Below are 16,318 nucleotides of genomic sequence, written 5' to 3' on the forward strand. Positions count from 1 at the left end.
ACGCTGCAGCGTGCAGTACTGACATGTGGGGCTCGCTGCTGGTAAGTCACAACCACTGGCTGTGTCACCCTGACAGCACAGTCGTCACCAAGGGCATCCCCAGCACTGCACAGAGAGGCTTCAGAGCACCCCTAGGGCAGCCTTTACCAAAGGGACACACGGTGGGAGAACAGAGCTCTTATCCCAATGCTACTTCAAATGAACATGTCTATAAACACGTGATTGGGCAGAAGATTTGGGTGGTTGGTTTGTCTGGTTGTTGGTTTGTTGGGGATTTTTTTTCCACAAAACCATTAATTTCAAACAAACCTTCAGTTTACAAAAACCAGGAGAGCACTGAAAAGGTTGATGAAGATTATCAAAACACAGCACAAGTTAAATAAATCTTCATTAATATACTAAATGTCACTGTGCCCAGTGTTTGTGGAGATATCCCAACCACTATAGATCTGTGGGTTGGTCTGTTGGATTTCCTCGAGTTTCTCTGTATGAAAAAAGCTGGAATCGAAGAAATCCAAGCTGATACCGTGAGCCACCCTCTGAGCTCCCAGAGGGACCCTGAGGCTCACTGGCTGTCCCAGGACAACGTGGCTTCTCTGGGCGATATTTATAGACATGATTCCTGTCTTCCCTGAGCCGCTTCGTTTGCAGATTCATAAACAATAATTTCGCTAGTAAACAACTATTTCTCTCAGGCTTTTGAGGACTTTTGCCCCAGTTTGGGCATCGTTTCTCCCACACTGCCTTCCCACACGGGGAGAAAACCCCACCTGCACAGCTGGGCTGGGGGGGCTGCACACCCACCCCTCTGTGCCACCCTTGCCCCAGCTCAAGGGCCAAGAGCCAGCCATACACATGTCCCCCCTGCACAGAGGTGACACCATGGGGGCTGTCCCCAGCAAAGCCCCTTTAAGGGACACTTCAGGGCGGCCGCAGGAGGCACGACATTAATTTTAGCCTGGAGCACTGCCAGGGGTGCAGGGCAGCTGCTGCGGTGGCTGAGGGGGGCCAGTGCCTCCACACCCTGCCCTCCCCCAGGTCCTTCTTCAGCAGAGACCCAATTCCCTGTTCCGGGACTGTCGGGAGCCAAGCTGGCAGCAGAGCAGCCATGGCAGAGGAACGAACCGAGCTGGAGGAGAGGATCATCATCAAGGACCAGCACACCAAGGAGATCGACCTGGTGAACAGAGACCCAAAGCATATAAACGAGGATGTTGTCAAGGTAGGACTTTCTCAGCACTGTGTTTCAGTAGCATCGCTGCCTCCTTAACGCGATTGGCATATTGGTATCGTCCTTGTGCACTTGGCTTGAGCTCAGCCAGGGCTGTAAGTCCCTGGTGCATGTGCCTGAAGAGGTGGTCCTGTCTGAGGTGCAGGGACCTGCCACAAGCCATCACCCTGCTGCCAGAGGGATCCAGGAGCCCCCTGGGTGGCATGCATGGCTCCAATTAATGCCATATTTCCCGTTCCTTGAATGCACTCTCCAACTTCATGGGCTGTAGCTTGAATATTTATGGAGATGCCTTCCTTTGTACCAGTAAGCAGGGAGCCAAAAATTAAACAGGGTCAGCCCATATCACTGATCTACAGGGAACCTTGGAAAAAGACTAATCTTCAAGATCTGACAATCTGAGCACCAGAGCATGCAGATATGCATTGTCCTCTTTGGAAGAAGGTTGTTTCTCCCACACGGCAGCAGGAGGGTGCAGCGAGCCTCCTCAGTCTATTTTTGATCAAGAGGAGTTCTCAGTCTAGCTGAACAGGGAAACATTTTCCTGAATGCTGACCACTGAAATGCGGGTGCTCTAGGCTTTGTTAGCATTATGCCAAAGATAATTTTGGCCCAAAGGAGAACAGGAAGAGATGGAAGGCTTTTGTTAAAATTGTATTTGAGAGATCAAAATGGATGATGTGCCAGAAGGGACAGCATGCACCAAGCCTGCTCACAAAGGCTTTGTAACGGGCCGTGACCTCGATCACAGTGCTGAAATGCAAGCCTGCGTTTGTGCATTAAAACACTATTACAGCTAAAACCACTGCATAGTCAGTTTAAAAGTCCCCCAGATATGCTGTGACAGCAACAGCCTTAGCTGGGCACCCTTCCAGCACAGCGAGACGTGCCTGTCACAGCTGCCGGGCACCTCGGTACCTCAAGTGCGTCCCACATCTGTGCCATGACAGCACGTCCCAACAGCCCTGGCTCAGTGCTCAGCCCTGCCATCGGCCACGCTGCCAGCATGGCAAGGACCGGGACAGCCCGCAGACTGCTCACCCCCATGCCCAACAGCACCTACCTGCTCCCCAGCTTGGAGATGTCTACTATTGGGGGGGTAATTTCAACACCTTCTAGGCCATCCCTAACCCCTCATGCCAGGCCCATTCCCTCACCCCTGCCTTTCCCCACTCGGGGATCCCCAAAAGTCTGTAAGAGGATTTTCAAGCTCACCCACTTACATGGCCACGCTACTCCTTCATCAGCTTTGGAAGCTTTCAGAGCATTTGCTCAAGCTACCTAACATTCCTCCCGCCTTAAAAATAGCATGGCTGATAAGGCTGGGGAGGGAGAGTAGAGCCAGCCCTGGGATGGGGAGCACAACTCACCCCACTGCCACTGGACAGCATCCCAAAGGGAAAGCCAAAGCCTCCCCACTCTACAGTGGGCAGCAACACCCTGGAAAACACCGTGGGCATTAAAGCGCAGGATGCTCTAAATGTACAGGAGGTAGAGAGGCAGCCAGCGTGGGGGGGTGGGGGGGAGCAGGGCTCTTTGCAGGCTGAAGGGTTCACATGGCCATAGATAAACCCATCCTGAGCATTACAGTGCCACAGCCAGAATTTGGGACCACGTTACAGCTAGAGCAGTGGCAGCACCCACAGAGGCTTTGCAGAGCTTTGGAAGCCTTGTCCCAGGGAAAGCAGAGAGCGACAGCACGGTACCTGCCATTGCTGGTCCCCAAACACCTCAGGGCAGTGCCTAGGGCTCAGTCTCTGTCTGCGCTGCTCCTCCAGACCCACCTCTGGTGCCCTGTTAGCAAAAGGAGCAGTAAGGCAGAGACTCTCCTTATAGCCTGCTGCTCCCTTCGTTAATTGCCCCCTGATTAGCTCATCAGGCAGCTGTGCAGAGACCTGCTGCTCCAGCCTGCCTGGGCTCTCCTGGGAGCTGCCATCGGGAACCCCAGGACCAGTGATCTGCTGCATCCTAACTCACATCAGTATCTCTCCTGGCACCTCCTGCCCACTCCAGGAAATTAAAGGTGATGCAGAATGATTTTATGATCAAAGTGCTTCCGAAACCAGAATGGATATTGCAATTTAACATAAAAGTACAAAGAGACACATCAGCTTCCCAAGGAAAGGCCACGCTATTTTTCAAGGCAAAGAGCTTGGCTCACATATTCCCTAGGAATGAGCTACTCCACAATGAGATCTCTAAGCGTAGTTCGGAGGCTTTTAAGAGGATTTGTCATTCAGAGACACTCCCAGTGGCTGCACATAACAATGCTCTCCCTGTAAGGGCACAGCCAAGCAGATCTCTCTCCCTCTTCAGACAGAACACAGACAGACAGAATGGAGCACCTCGCCTCTGCATATAGAAATAAATAAATCGTAAATCAGGAAGGCTGTTGGATTTTTATCAGCACAAACCACCTTCTTGATGAGCAGGCAGCCTATGTCCCTGAATGCTAAAAAAGGGTAGGAACGGGCTCTGGCCTCCTCCAGATAAACACTCCCATGCACAGCTCCCGTTCCGAGGGCCTGTGCCCAGCCCTGGCACCTGGAAGCACCAGCCACAGCTCAGGCGTTGGGACTGGGAACGTGTCCCAGAGCAGCCAAGCCTGAGCTCTCATACCGGGGGTTAAGCCTGCGTGCCACGCTGCCCACGGGCTGGGGCCAGGCACTGCCGGGAGCCATATGCCATCCTCCGCTTGGACCCCTGCGAGGGCAGGGGCTCCCCAGCTGCACCAGGGCTTGTCCTTGCTCAGGGAGTTGATCTGTCCCGCCGCCACGGCCCTTGCTCTCCCCAGCCCCCTCCATTCTGGCTCTCCTCTCACACTGCAGCAGATCCTCCTCCTTGCACTGGAGACTTGTTAACCCCCCCAAACCCCCCCTTACCTCCATCTTCTTGTCACATCCTGCTCAGACAAGGGAGACAAGTGACTTAGATTCATAAATCCCCAGCCACATGGACAACGGTGAGACAAGTCTCAAAGTCCGTGCACAGACATTTATTAATTTCCCACAATGTATTAACTGGATACATGATAATTGGCTAAATATATAACGAGTTATGACAGGTGATATAGTATGCCTTGCGTTACTTCATGGTAGTGAGGGGAAAGGAGAAAAAGAAAAGAGATAGAGAGAGGATAGAGAAGTAGAGATCACTGGTCTGGGTTCCTGCATTGGTCCAGTCCGAGTTTGTCAGGGATGCATCCATCTTCTTCACTTCTTCATGTCTTCTTTTTTCTTTCTATATTTCACTCCTCACCCCCCCCTCAATTTATACCCACTTTCCTTGGGTCTGTCCCCTAGGTAGACCCACATACCTACGTATCCCATGGATGGGGAGGGGTAAGGTGCTTCATGGGATGATGTAATCAGCATGATTTTGTTAATCTTCATTAGCATATGCAGGGGTGTCAACTTTAATATGCATTTTGTGGATAATGAAACAAAGGTCATTCACAGGACAGATGGCCCTTGAAGCTTTACACAATGCCCCAGAGCAGAACCGTCCTGCCTTCACAGGGCTCCCTCCTGCAGCCCATTCTGTGCTATCCAGGCAGCTTTATTATCCTATATATATATATGTATAGCTGACTATAGTTTTGTTACTTGCGAGTGTTTGAGAAATTCCTTGTTTCGGAGGAACCTCGCTCCCCCCATCCCTTAACTCTCTCAGGCTGTTTTTTCTCACAGGCCTGTTTCTCTCAGGCCCTGTTTCAGGGAGTTACAAGTTGTCTCTCACACTTCTCTCCTCCCAGGTGGATTTTGAGGATGTGATAGCTGAGCCTGTGGGAACATACAGCTTTGACGGCGTCTGGAAAACCAGCTACACCACCTTCACTGTCAGCAAGTACTGGTGCTACCGGCTGCTCTCTGCCATCCTGGGCATCCCCCTGGCCGTCGTCTGGGGCTTCCTCTTTGCCCTCATCTCCTTCTGCCACATCTGGGCAGTGGTGCCCTGCATCAAGAGCTACCTGATAGAGATCCAGTGCGTCAGCCGAATCTACTCCCTCTGCATCCACACCTTCTGTGACCCGCTATTTGAGGCACTCTCCAAGATCTGCAGCAATGTCAGAGTTGCTCTCCGGAAGGAGATCTAGGTCCCTCCAGCCGCCCCAACTGGCCCTTGCACACAACCACCCCCTGTGCAGCGTGCCCTGCCCTCGGGCACATGGACACCCATGCCCAGAGACCCACATGGTGCCAGCGCCGCTGGGGGTGCTGCCTGCAGACAGAGGCATGCTGGGCTGCCCGTTCCTCCATCCCAAAGCCAGCAGCTTTAGGAGAAGAGAAGACCATGGAGGCTCAGCAAGCAGCCCAGGGAGAGCTCCCTGCCCTCCTGGACCCCTGCTCCTGCAGGAGGGACCCCAGCATCTCCCGGGCCACAGCCCTGAGCCACGACCTGCAGCCGCAGAGCGAGGGGTGCAGAGATGGTGCTGGACAACAGACCAAACCCCGCCTGCTTCTGCATCCCTTCGCTCTAGCATGACACCAAGAGGAATACTTGCATATGAATTATTATTTGCTGCAAATAATTGTTGTTGTGGAAGCTTCTGTATTAAATCACGCTGCACAAAAGTTTTATGGATAGAATAGTGAAAACAAACTTTTTTTTCATGTGTGTTTACATTTCAGCAAAGCTTTGCAATCCAGATCAATTAGTGCATGAAATGTTGCATCTGCCTTTTGGGAGTACGTGCTGAGTCGGGGCCACCAGCAATTGCAAAAATCTTTGTGGCAGTTTGACACTCACTACTTAATCATGGGGCACCGTCGTGCTTCATGGTCAGGATTCCACAGGCAGCACAGCACAGGTGGGCAGCATCCCTGCGCATCACCCCGAGCACGCTGGGCTGCAGAGCGGGCAGCTGGGCAGCATCATGGCAGCAGCGAGAAGCGATGGCTCTTGATAATTTCACTTGAGAAATGACAAAGCTTGACTTTAAGTAAAGCTTTGGCTCATTTCTGGGGGAGAATATTTACTACGTGCTTGCTTGTGTGGTGCTGGGTAAGCTCCAGCTGACAGTAATGCACTTATGGCCCAGTGCTGGGATGAAGTGAGCGTGGCTGGGGGGGTAGGACCACACCGACCCTTGGGCAGACCCCCATCCAGTGTGCTGCCTCGCACCCTTCCCTCCAGCCAGTCCCCTTCCTATCGCATGCCAGGGAGCGGAGGAAGGAGCCTCCTCCAGGACACTGCCCGCTCCCAGCCGCTCTGGCTCCAGTGAAAACACAGGGACGAGAGGAAAAAAAGTCCAGTTCGGCACCACTTCCTCCCCTGTACTGTCAATTAATTTGTTTAGTCCATCTTCCATGAAACCGTACTTTAACTTTGAGGCACTTAAACATTTTTTTGGCTCTGGCCTTAAGTGCTTTGCTGAATCAGGGCCCAGGAGGTCTCGTTGTTCAGAGGTTATTCTCAATTGTATTCATGTGCTTTTTTCCCTTGGCTTCCAAAACTCAGAGCCAAAAATCTCTTCTAGTGCCATGCCAAGGACAAGAAAGAGCCAGATTTTCTATTGGTGCTCTTCCAATGGCTTGGGATTGTGGACTTCCATTATTCCATAGCAATATAGCCCCCATGCTCTAACAACACCGGGCCTTGAGATGGATGGAGTGATACAAAAAAAAAAAAAGATATTTGTAGGGGGAAAAACTTCTCCAAAAACACTTTATCATGAGCATTTTTTAAAGCTTTTTGTGGGAATAAAAATGATTAAAAACAATACTGGGATTATATTCTTTTTAATTATTTTTTGTTCTAGTAGCTCACAGCCTGAACCCCAAAAAAACCTCCAAAATCTGGATCTCCCCACCACAGTGATCTGTGGGCTCCCCCCACATGGAGCACATGCCGGTCAGGTGTCAGCACCTCTATTTTACTTTTGACCCTTATGAAAAACTTTTTGGCAACATGTTCGACATCCTTCCGCTGCAACAAACCTGGCACTCCTCTCCCCATCCCTGTCTTGCTGCAGCCCAGGGACGGCGCAGGAGCTTGGCCATGGGCTGCAGCATCACTCGTGGGGCACGGCCTGACCCCACAACCACAGGCAGGAATCACAACCAAAGCTCGCGAAGCAATGTCCTGCCTCCCCCAAACCTTCCGTCTTCCTCCGGCCATCAATCCTGCTAAAATCTATCACCACGTTGCATTCCCTTCCTGGCAGGCAGAGGATGCCCCAGGTTCACTATAAAATGGAAGCCCCCCTCTTTGTGTTGTGCAGGAGGTCATTATTCTCAAGGAGAAAGAAGGTGAACATGGGAGGAAAACACTACATTCTTTCCTAAGGATTGAAACCAGTCTGGTAAAATATGATGAGACTGAATGTGCTGGGTCATATTCAGCAAATGTGCTCAGAGGTCCCTTGAAGCTACTACAAAAAAAATCAGGAATTCCAGGATATGAAAGGTGAAAATGTACCTGTTGATGACAGTGAAAAAATAAAGTACACATTTAAACGCATTTTTCATATTCATTCCCAATATGTAAGGCCAAATCACATCACCCTTTGACTGCATGCACACCCCCCGGCCACAGACCCGGGCAGCAGCGGGAGCAAAGGCTGGAGTAGCACCTGCCCCCACCGGATTCCAGTGCCACCAGATTCCCGGGAAAGCTCCTGCTGCCCTCAGCCAGAGCTGCACGTCCCCCTGGCTGTGCCAATCCCGACGGGCACATCACGGCAAGCCTTGTGCCATGGCATAAAGCAGCGTGCAGGTCCTGAGTGAATGGTGCAGTACTCGACAAACAAAAGCATCATTACACTGAGCATACTTGGGTCTTGTGTTTAAAGCAATGTTTCCCATTGGTTTCCTTCATTTTCTTAGTCTGGTGCTCCTTCTGCACTTCCCCTCCCACTTTCCATCAAGACACAGTCAGAAAACTTTATTTACAGGTGTTTCTTAACAATAAAAAATCCATGCCATAAAGCATGACCTTGTGCGTTACAGAGCAATAAAACTGTATGGGTGTAAAAGACTAAATGCGATCTGTGGTAAACCCAAAGCAAAAGCTTGTCCTCGGGGGACACAGCAGGGGTTTCTCTGTTAAACCCCACAGAGCCCTGCTGTCACTCCACACGCCTGCCTTTGAAGCTTTTGAGCCTGCTCAGCAAACATATTATTGCACAGATCCCCTGGCCCTGCAGCCGTGTCCAGTCCCCTGGGTCCTGCTGACCCGCACGCAGCTTCGCACCACACACAGAGCAGCGCTGGGGGGTGCAGGGATGCCCGGACGTTAGCGTTGTCCCCCAGGGAGGGCTGTCCCCAGCCCTGTCCCTGCTGTCCCCCCAGCCTGTGGCAGCAGGACTGCCCTGCCCCGTGCCAGCGGTGCCACCGGTGAGCCTGGGCTGGGGGACACCGGGCCGGCACTGAGCAGAGATGCAGGGATGGGGCATCTTTGAGCAAAGCAAGCGTGCCAGGTGCCAGCATCCCCCAGAATTCCTGCAGAGAGTGGAGATGGGGCCGGTGCCCAATGCCTGTCTGCCCGGGGTGGCAGTTGTCAGCCTGTGCTCCAGCCCCCTGTACCCAACAGGGACATAGCATGCCTGCCCCAGCAGTGTGGCACTGTTCAGGGCAAAACCTGTCCCTCTGGCGGTATCTAAAAGCCACTGATAGCAGTGGTTTGGGGGCTGAGAAGCAGGTTCCTGGTGCCCAGTCCCCAGCTGCACTGAAATTTGGACCACAGAAGTCCTCCCCCCACTCCCGCCTCAGTTAAATAATGTCCGCTGTACATGCTTACAGGCGCACAGACATATATACACCTATTTATATAGACCCTGCCTCGCTTGTCCGAATCCCAGCTTTTCACAGGGAAGCGTCAGAGGCAGCGTGGTAGAGTCCCAGCTGCACATGCCCTCACGTCGTGGACGGCTGCGTGAAGCTCCTCTGGCTCGTGCTCTTGCAGCTGAGGACGAAAGAGGAGGAGTTGCTCTTCTTGCCGACGCTCAGGTCACACGCCGGCCGCGACTTCAGGTAGTGCGCGGAGCAGCAGAGGAAGCGCCGCATGAGGTCGTGGAAGAGGTGCCCCGTGTACAGCATGTAGATCCAGGGGTTGCAGCAGCTGTTGAGGCTGGCCAGGAGCATGGCGATGATGAAGGGGGAGGCTGCAAGGCAGAAAGCAGGGCAGCGTCAGGGCACGGCGTGGGCAGCAAGAACCAGCACCCAGGGAGGTGGTGGGCATCAGACACAGCCCACGGTGGGCTCTGCCAAGAGCCCCCAGCTCTGCCGGCACCGTGATACTTCCTCCCCCACCGGGGATGGGCTGCCCTGGCTGTAGGAACACCACCATCAGTACATCGGTAAAGAGGAGCTAGTGGGAAGCGAGTCTGGGTTTAAGCAACCTGGGTTTAGGTTTTTTTCCCCACCCCCGAAGAGCTGCATTTCCCCCGCTCAGGTCCTGTGCTGCTGCCTGCTCGGCTTTACCCTAGAAATGCCTCACCAAGAGGCAGAGCTGCCCCCAGCATCATTGACACAATTTGCCTTTATCCTGCCCAAATCGGGGAGGAGGGAGCACGGCCTCTCAGAGTTGCCATGGTAAAGAGCGGGACCGGAACAAAAAGAGCCGGGTGGCTCATTTTTCCCCACCAGCGGCCAATTTGGCGTGGACTAGTGGCTTTCATCCTCTCAGGCTGTGGGGAAGCCATGGGGCAGCACCTCCGCGAAGTGCCTGCGGGGAGGGACAGAGTTTTTATTCTGCTCCCTGTGTTTTCAGCCCATCTTCTGGTCTCCTCATGCTCTGAGGAGACGTGCCAGAAGTAAGGATGTGCACGTGGGTTTGGCTGCTTCTGGTCCTTTTCTGTCTCTGCAAAAATCCACTCACAGTTTTTAAACTAGAAAAGAAGTGTGAATAATGAATACCAGTTTCCAAATTCACCTTTAGCCAACTCATGCATAATTCCTGCTCTAGTGATGTGCGGTCCAACCTCTTTTAATTTCAAACATACGCTAAAAGAAATCCACGGGGAATGGCTTACAAATCCCAGGCGCAAGACCTGAAATACATCATAGCATTTCTATCCACTTAAAAAAAAACTACCAAGGGCTGACTCAGCTCTACTGTCTCTGTGGCAGATAAATTGAATTTGATGGAGCTTACTGCAGGGCAGGTCTGAAGTGTGGGTCTGTCCCCTCTCTGGCGGGACTGCTGGAGACCCCTCGGAGGCGCTGCAAAGCGCAGCTCTGTTCCTCAGGAACATTCGCTCTCCCCAGGCTCTGGACGAGCCCCCCGGCACGGGGCTGGGGATGTTGCACTGGCAGGAGGGGTCAGCAGAGGCAGGAGGCTGTGCCTGGGGAAGGGAGCTCTGCTGTGAACACCACTACAGAACGGAAATGAAACAAGGACTGTCACTGATTCCCACATCCAGAGATGCTGTTGCTCACTGTCCATGATCCAGGGCACCAACTCCCAAGATTAAGGGACCAATGTAACAGAGCTATGCCACTTCACAGCCTCCCTAGTATCTTCAGAGATGCTTGAAGCCAACTCTGACTCAAAGCTCAAAATGCCACCTGTAACGTATGTTATCTGTAAGGTGTATGCAGCAGAAACCCCGTTCTAACCAACGGCCTGCGAAGGACCCCCAGTGCTTAGCCGGCACCTGAATCACAACCCATAGCTCCCACCCGCACTTCCAGAGGCTGTAGGTTTGTGTGGCCAGCATTTGAGGATCCCCACTGCTGGGCCTGGGTATGCAGGACCAGGCTGATATCCCCAGCCCCTCTCCAGACACGCAGCAGCCTGACGAGCCCGGCACCACATCTGCTCTCCAATGTGCTCAGCACTCGCATTTTGGCACTTTCAGCTGCCCCACGGCAGCCACAGGGAAGGGACAAAACAGGGGCTGCCTGGCCCTGATGTTGCAGGGACCCGGGGTGTGGGGCAAGGCAATAGCAGGGCTGGGGAGAGGGGGAGCAGGGCCAGGCGAGCAGGCAGCAGCGTGGAACCCCAGCCCCATCCTGCCGCTCCACCCGGCACTGCTCAGGGCAGGGGCGCAGCTTCAGCACTTCACTCCCCTTATTTCCCTGAAGCTGGTTTATGAAGCAAAGAAAGCCCATGTAGAACACTACTGAGGTGGATCAGTGGTAGCCAGGTAAGACCTCCCTGATTATCACTTTACTAAGTAAAGACAGCTTCTTCAGTTTGTTTTCTTTACAGCCTTATCTCTTACCCTGACACATGCCAAACCACAGCAGACTTTGCACCCTGGGACGGTGAAAGCACAGCCCGTGGCAGGTGGAAGCAGCATCAGGGTTTTACCCACAGCTGCACATCCCTCTGCTAACGCTCAAGATCTGCATCTCACCATGCTGCAGGACACAACGCATGGCCAGAAAACTTCAGCATGCCTGCTCAGGATTCATTAGGATTCGGGTAGGTATAAACAGCCTTTACCTTGCCAGGGGGACCCTCTTTATGACATCCTATGCAGAGAAAACTAAACATTTTCTTAAGGATGTGACCCCCTCACACAGCCTTTGTGATCCACTCGTCACCTCCCAGGGTGCAGGCCCTTGGTGGCTCCTCTGCACAGGAGCACCCTGCCCACCTGCTCCTCTTCCTCCTCTGCTGCCATGCCCCATGCAGGCTGAAAAGCCTGCAAGATGAGAAACGGCCAAATAATCCCCCTTCTGCTGTGGGGTTTGCCTCTGCCAGGTGTCCCGCGATGCTGCCCAGCCAAGGCAGCCCGAGCCTGGCTGTGAAGGGAAAGAAATCTGGGAGGCAGGGCAGGAGCGCAGCAGGAAAACAGGAACACAACAGCAAAGCCCATTTCTCCTGCAGAGAGGTCTGACTCTGCCACCCCACTTGTGCCTCTGGGCAGCCAGCAAGGAGGAGGGTGGGCCTGGGAAGAAGGGCTGGGGTCTCCCGGAATTTGCTATCTTCAATAACCCGCCCGAGGTTTTTCCTCCCTGTGCCATGAAATCCTTCAGCAAATGCTCTGGCAAAACTCCCACCCTTTACTGCAGCCCCTGAGCAACAGAAACATGAAGGAAGGGGGTGTTTGCTACAACTCAGCACAGCCAGAGATTTCCTTGCTACATAAAAGCAAAGCAAAGCAGAAAAGGAAAAGCATCACACAGCCGATTGCACAGGGTGAGCGAGGGAAAGTTTCCCAGAGCAGCAGGCAGGGTGTGATCAGCGAACAGCCCCACCGTCCCCCTGCTCCTTGCTGCAGGAATCAGCAGAGCAGCAGAGGTTTGTTTGCCCATGAGTCAGGTGGAAGCCCTCGAGATTGCAGGTTTGAAATACAGCAAAAAGGAGAGACCATGCTTCACCCCAGGCTGTGTTTAAAAACTAGAAGTTTCGACCAGCCTAAATTAGGTGGAAAACTGAAAGAGACAGCTCCCTGGAGCACCTAGGGAGGTTTAAAAAGCTGTGCTTCACCGCTCCCCTGAAATAAAAGGAGCAGAGAGAAGCAATAAAGGCAGGATAGGAGAGCTGGAGACAGGCTACCAGCTTCGGTCTATGGGAGGACAGATGTGCGCAGGCTGCCGGAGACACCAGGTTTTCCACAGAGCAATGTATAGCTGGAACAGGGTTAAAGAAGGGAAAAGAGCACATGGTGTGAGCGAGGCCATGCCCTCCACCGCAAAGCCCTTGCTGTGGTGGGGCTGCCGGGGGGCTGGGAGGGGGTCACAGCTCCTCATTGGTCTGTGACATCCCCAGACTCAGCATTTCGGTTGAGTTGGATCAGTCTGTCGAAGGAAGAGTTGACGCTGGAACCACTTTTGTGCCCTTTCTCCCGCCTCACAAACTTGCGCAGAGTTTTTCTTTTAAGCTTTCCCAGCTGGTTCTCCCTGTGGGTGCAGAGGGACCATCAACCACCTTCTCCTGGGGACAGCACAGACTTGCACAGCTACAAGCGTGCAAGACCAAGGAGCGTAATATATTTTACTCTGTCTGCAACCTTAGTGATGACAGGATCAGCCAGTGCCAAGTATAAAAAATGGCAAATCAGTGACACCAGGTCCTTTAGGAAAAGCCTTTTCTCATAAATCAGTGGCTTTCTGCAGGAACAGTGCTCCAGTCAGAGATAAAATAACAGCAGCACAGTCCTGGGGTGGATGGAATTGGGAGGAGAGGAGAGGGAAAGGAAGGCAAAAGAGTAGAAAGCAAAGAAGTCAGTGAGGACAAAATAATACAACAAAGGAAAAGAAGTCGGACACTGAGACCGAGCAGTCTTCTGTGGTCACCACAGCCCTGGGCACTGGTGGGGCTGAGCTCCCACCCAGCCTCGGCACCCCCCAGCACCCAGGGTGGGCAATCAACAGACTCGGGGACCCCAGAGCGGCCCCGGGAGGGCTGAGCTCACACACCCAGGGACAGCAAAAACCTCCTGAGCCACCATCTGCCCAGCCAGAGCCCTGAGTTGGGGTGGCCCTGGATTTGCCAGGGGCTAAGCTAGCCCTCCCTGCGCCTGAGAGGCTCAGGCATGGCCACTGCTGCCTGTTGGGTGTTTTGTTCACATTCAGGACTTTCTCCCGTCTCCCTCCCAGCCCTCTGAGACCCAGCTCAGAGCAGAGTTTCTGGCTGTCGCTCGCAGTCCGTGAGGCTGCTGTGGGTGTCCCTGTGGCTGCTGAGCTCAGCAGCCCGTGCAGACAGGGGGCTACAGGAGGGGCGAGGACGTACCTTCCTGCGGAGCATTCGTGTCCCACACAGACCACATCTGCACAAAGAAAAAGGGAGCCCAGCACACTATGAAAGCCAACACTATGATGAAGGTCATTTTGACTGTCCGGATCTTGGCTTTAGAGATGAGCCTGGTGCTGCTGACCCTGGCAAATGCCGTCCCGCTGCGGGAGCTGGAGCTCAGCCCCATGTTGGGCCCGTGAGCCGTCTTCAGCTTCACATTCTGCCAGATTTTGAAGCTGATTAAGCCATAGCAGATGCTCAACATCAACACGGGGATGATGTAGACCATGAGGGTTATCCAGGTGACATAGGCTTTAGGTCCCCAGGGCTGGATGAAATCTGCCCAACAGTCGTAAACCCCGTTCCCCACATCCCTCAGAGAAAATATGTGGATCTGAGGGATGCTGACCAGCAGGCACAGCAGCCAGGTGAGGAGGACAGAGACCCGGTCTGCTCTCCTGTGCAGAGACCTCAGTGGCTGACAGATGGCCAAGCACCGGTCCAGCGACATCAGCAAGAGCATGTAGGTGGAAGCAAACATCCCCACTACCTGCAAGTACTTGATCAACCGGCAAAGGAAATCTGGTCCATAAAACCTGAAGGTGATGTCCCAGATGAGCTGGGGCAGCACCTGGAAGATGGCCACGACCAGGTCAGCGATGCTCAAGTGCTTCATGAAGAAGTACATGCGGGAGTGCTTCTGCCGGGTGGTGTGGATGGCCAGCAGCACACAGAGGTTGCCGGTCAGGGCGAGGAACAGGATGAGGCAGAGGACCGTCACCTCCACCTTGGCCATGTCCTCGTTCCTCTTCAGGGGGTCCGTGGTGCTGTTCCTCCCGGAGGTCTGGTTCTCCAGGCGGAGGCTGCCGTTCCCCAGAGAGCTGTTGACCGTCCATCCGCCGCTCCCCACGAAGTACAACTTCTCCATGGCCACCTTCGTCCCGCATAGAGCCCGGGGGCTGCCAGGGCGGGCGGCAGATCCTCCGCAGGCGCGTCCCGGTTTGCGGCAGCCGCCTCCCCGCTGCCGGCGTTCCCCCGGCCGGGCTCTGCCGCCCCGCCGCTGCCTTCCCCGGGGAGCAGCCCGGCTGGCCCCGGTCCCGGGGCTGGAGGGCTGGAGGGCGGCTCCACCCCGTCCCCTCCCAGGGCACCCGACGTTTCCGCAGGCTCCTGCCCCCAGACAAAACCAAAGCGCAGGAGGAAGGATTAAGGGCCGGCAGAGAGACGCTGCGTCCCCGCTCCAGCCCCCCCAGCTCCTCCGGGGCTCCCCCCAGAGCTGCCCTAGCCCACACCCAAACCTCGCTTCAGCATCTTCTCCCCGTCCCCTGCCCATCTCCGGAGAGCGGCCAGTTCCCCCCCCACCCCCCGGGCATCCCTGCTGCCCCTCTCCCCGCACCGGGCATCCCTGCTGGCCCCCTCCCACTTCCCTCCGGGCATCCCTGCCGCCCCTCTCCCCCACCCGCCAGGCATCCCTGCCTCCCCGCTCACCCACCCGCGACGTGCCCCGGGCAGGTCCCCGCAGCAGCGCCGGGGTCCCTCTCCCCCGCTCCGGCCCCTGCCGGGGCTGCCGCCGCTCTCCCCTGCCCCGCTGCCGGCAGCAGCCCCGGCGGGGCGGGCCGGGGGCCGGATCCTGCGCTCGGAGCGGCCGCCGCGAGAGGGAGCGGCAGAGCGGAGGCTGCCGGCGGGTCCCACGGTGATGGGCGGGGGCTGGCGGGGAGCAGGGGGGAGCTCTCAACCCCAGTCGGGAAGCCAAAACCCCCCCGGTCTCGGCGTCGGGCAGCCTCCTCAAGCGCAGCCCTGACCCCTCGGTGTCTGCAGCCTCCGAGGGTCGGGGAGAGCAGAAACCCCCCAAGCGGGCACAGCGTAATGGGGCGAGGGGCGATTTTCCCAGGACAGCATCATGGGATGGCAGCAGGACTCCGGGAAGGCCGCTCAAAGCCGGCTGCGGCGGTGGGCGAGATGGTCGTTCTGAGTGGAGATGGTGTGCGAGGTGTCAGAAGGGCCTTTCGGAGCTGAGGGCTCTCCGCAGGGAGCCGTGGGTGCCCCCTCGGCCCCAGGGTCCTGGGGGAGCTGGATCCCAGCAGCCACCCTCAGCAAAGCTCCCACTACATCCACCAGCATCATCCAGCGAGGAGGCTCACCCTTTCCTTACTTGGCTGGTGAAACAACCAAGAACCTTTTTATTTTCCTTTTGGGAGGATTATTTTAGAGTATTATTAAAGCATTTCTACCAAAGAAGAAAAGGTGGCCGTGTTTGACACCCTTTGCCATCAGTGCTGCTAGCTTGGCAGCACGTTTTCTGGTTTTCCTGGGACTCAGGGCCCTGCGAGGGAAGTGGGGGCCTGACTGCAGGCAGGAGTGCTCGGAAGAGCAACCGAGCCACCCCAGCCCCCCTCCAGCAGCCACCGAGTCATTCCCGGGCCACCAAATCAAAAAGGTGGCTCCAGCAGGAGCCCACCC

General features: G+C 55.0%; 2 protein-coding genes across 2 annotated transcripts; one reads left to right on the forward strand and one right to left on the reverse strand.

Moving 5' to 3' along the window:
• Window positions 1–1,016: 1,016 nt before the first annotated feature.
• CAV3 (caveolin 3) lies at window positions 1,017–6,953 on the forward strand. Its single transcript, XM_074879234.1, has 2 exons — window positions 1,017–1,222; window positions 4,986–6,953. The coding sequence occupies exons 1-2, from the start codon at window positions 1,109–1,111 to the stop codon at window positions 5,325–5,327; spliced, it is 456 nt and encodes a 151-aa protein (XP_074735335.1). The 5' UTR covers window positions 1,017–1,108; the 3' UTR covers window positions 5,328–6,953.
• A 681-nt stretch (window positions 6,954–7,634) lies between these two features.
• On the reverse strand, window positions 7,635–15,457 carry OXTR (oxytocin receptor). Its single transcript, XM_074879233.1, has 3 exons — window positions 15,351–15,457; window positions 13,859–15,028; window positions 7,635–9,335 (listed from the first exon to the last, which is right to left on the reverse strand). The coding sequence occupies exons 2-3, from the start codon at window positions 14,787–14,789 to the stop codon at window positions 9,088–9,090; spliced, it is 1,179 nt and encodes a 392-aa protein (XP_074735334.1). The 5' UTR covers window positions 14,790–15,028; window positions 15,351–15,457; the 3' UTR covers window positions 7,635–9,087.
• Between the last annotated feature and the right edge of the window lie 861 nt (window positions 15,458–16,318).

Source organism: Strix uralensis, chromosome 10 (genome assembly GCF_047716275.1).
Source record: "Strix uralensis isolate ZFMK-TIS-50842 chromosome 10, bStrUra1, whole genome shotgun sequence".
Lineage (NCBI taxonomy): Eukaryota > Metazoa > Chordata > Aves > Strigiformes > Strigidae > Strix > Strix uralensis.

Coding starts and splice junctions, on each gene's coding strand:
- CAV3 (XM_074879234.1), top strand. CDS start 1,109: ATGGCAGAGGAACGAACCGAGCTGGAGGAGAGGATCATCATCAAGGAC. Junction 1,223..4,985: donor TAAACGAGGATGTTGTCAAG/GTAGGACTTTCT, acceptor CTCTCCTCCCAG/GTGGATTTTGAGGATGTGAT.
- OXTR (XM_074879233.1), bottom strand. CDS start 14,789: ATGGAGAAGTTGTACTTCGTGGGGAGCGGCGGATGGACGGTCAACAGC. Junction 9,336..13,858: donor CACGAATGCTCCGCAGGAAG/GTACGTCCTCGC, acceptor TCTGCCTTGCAG/CCTCCCCCTTCATCATCGCC.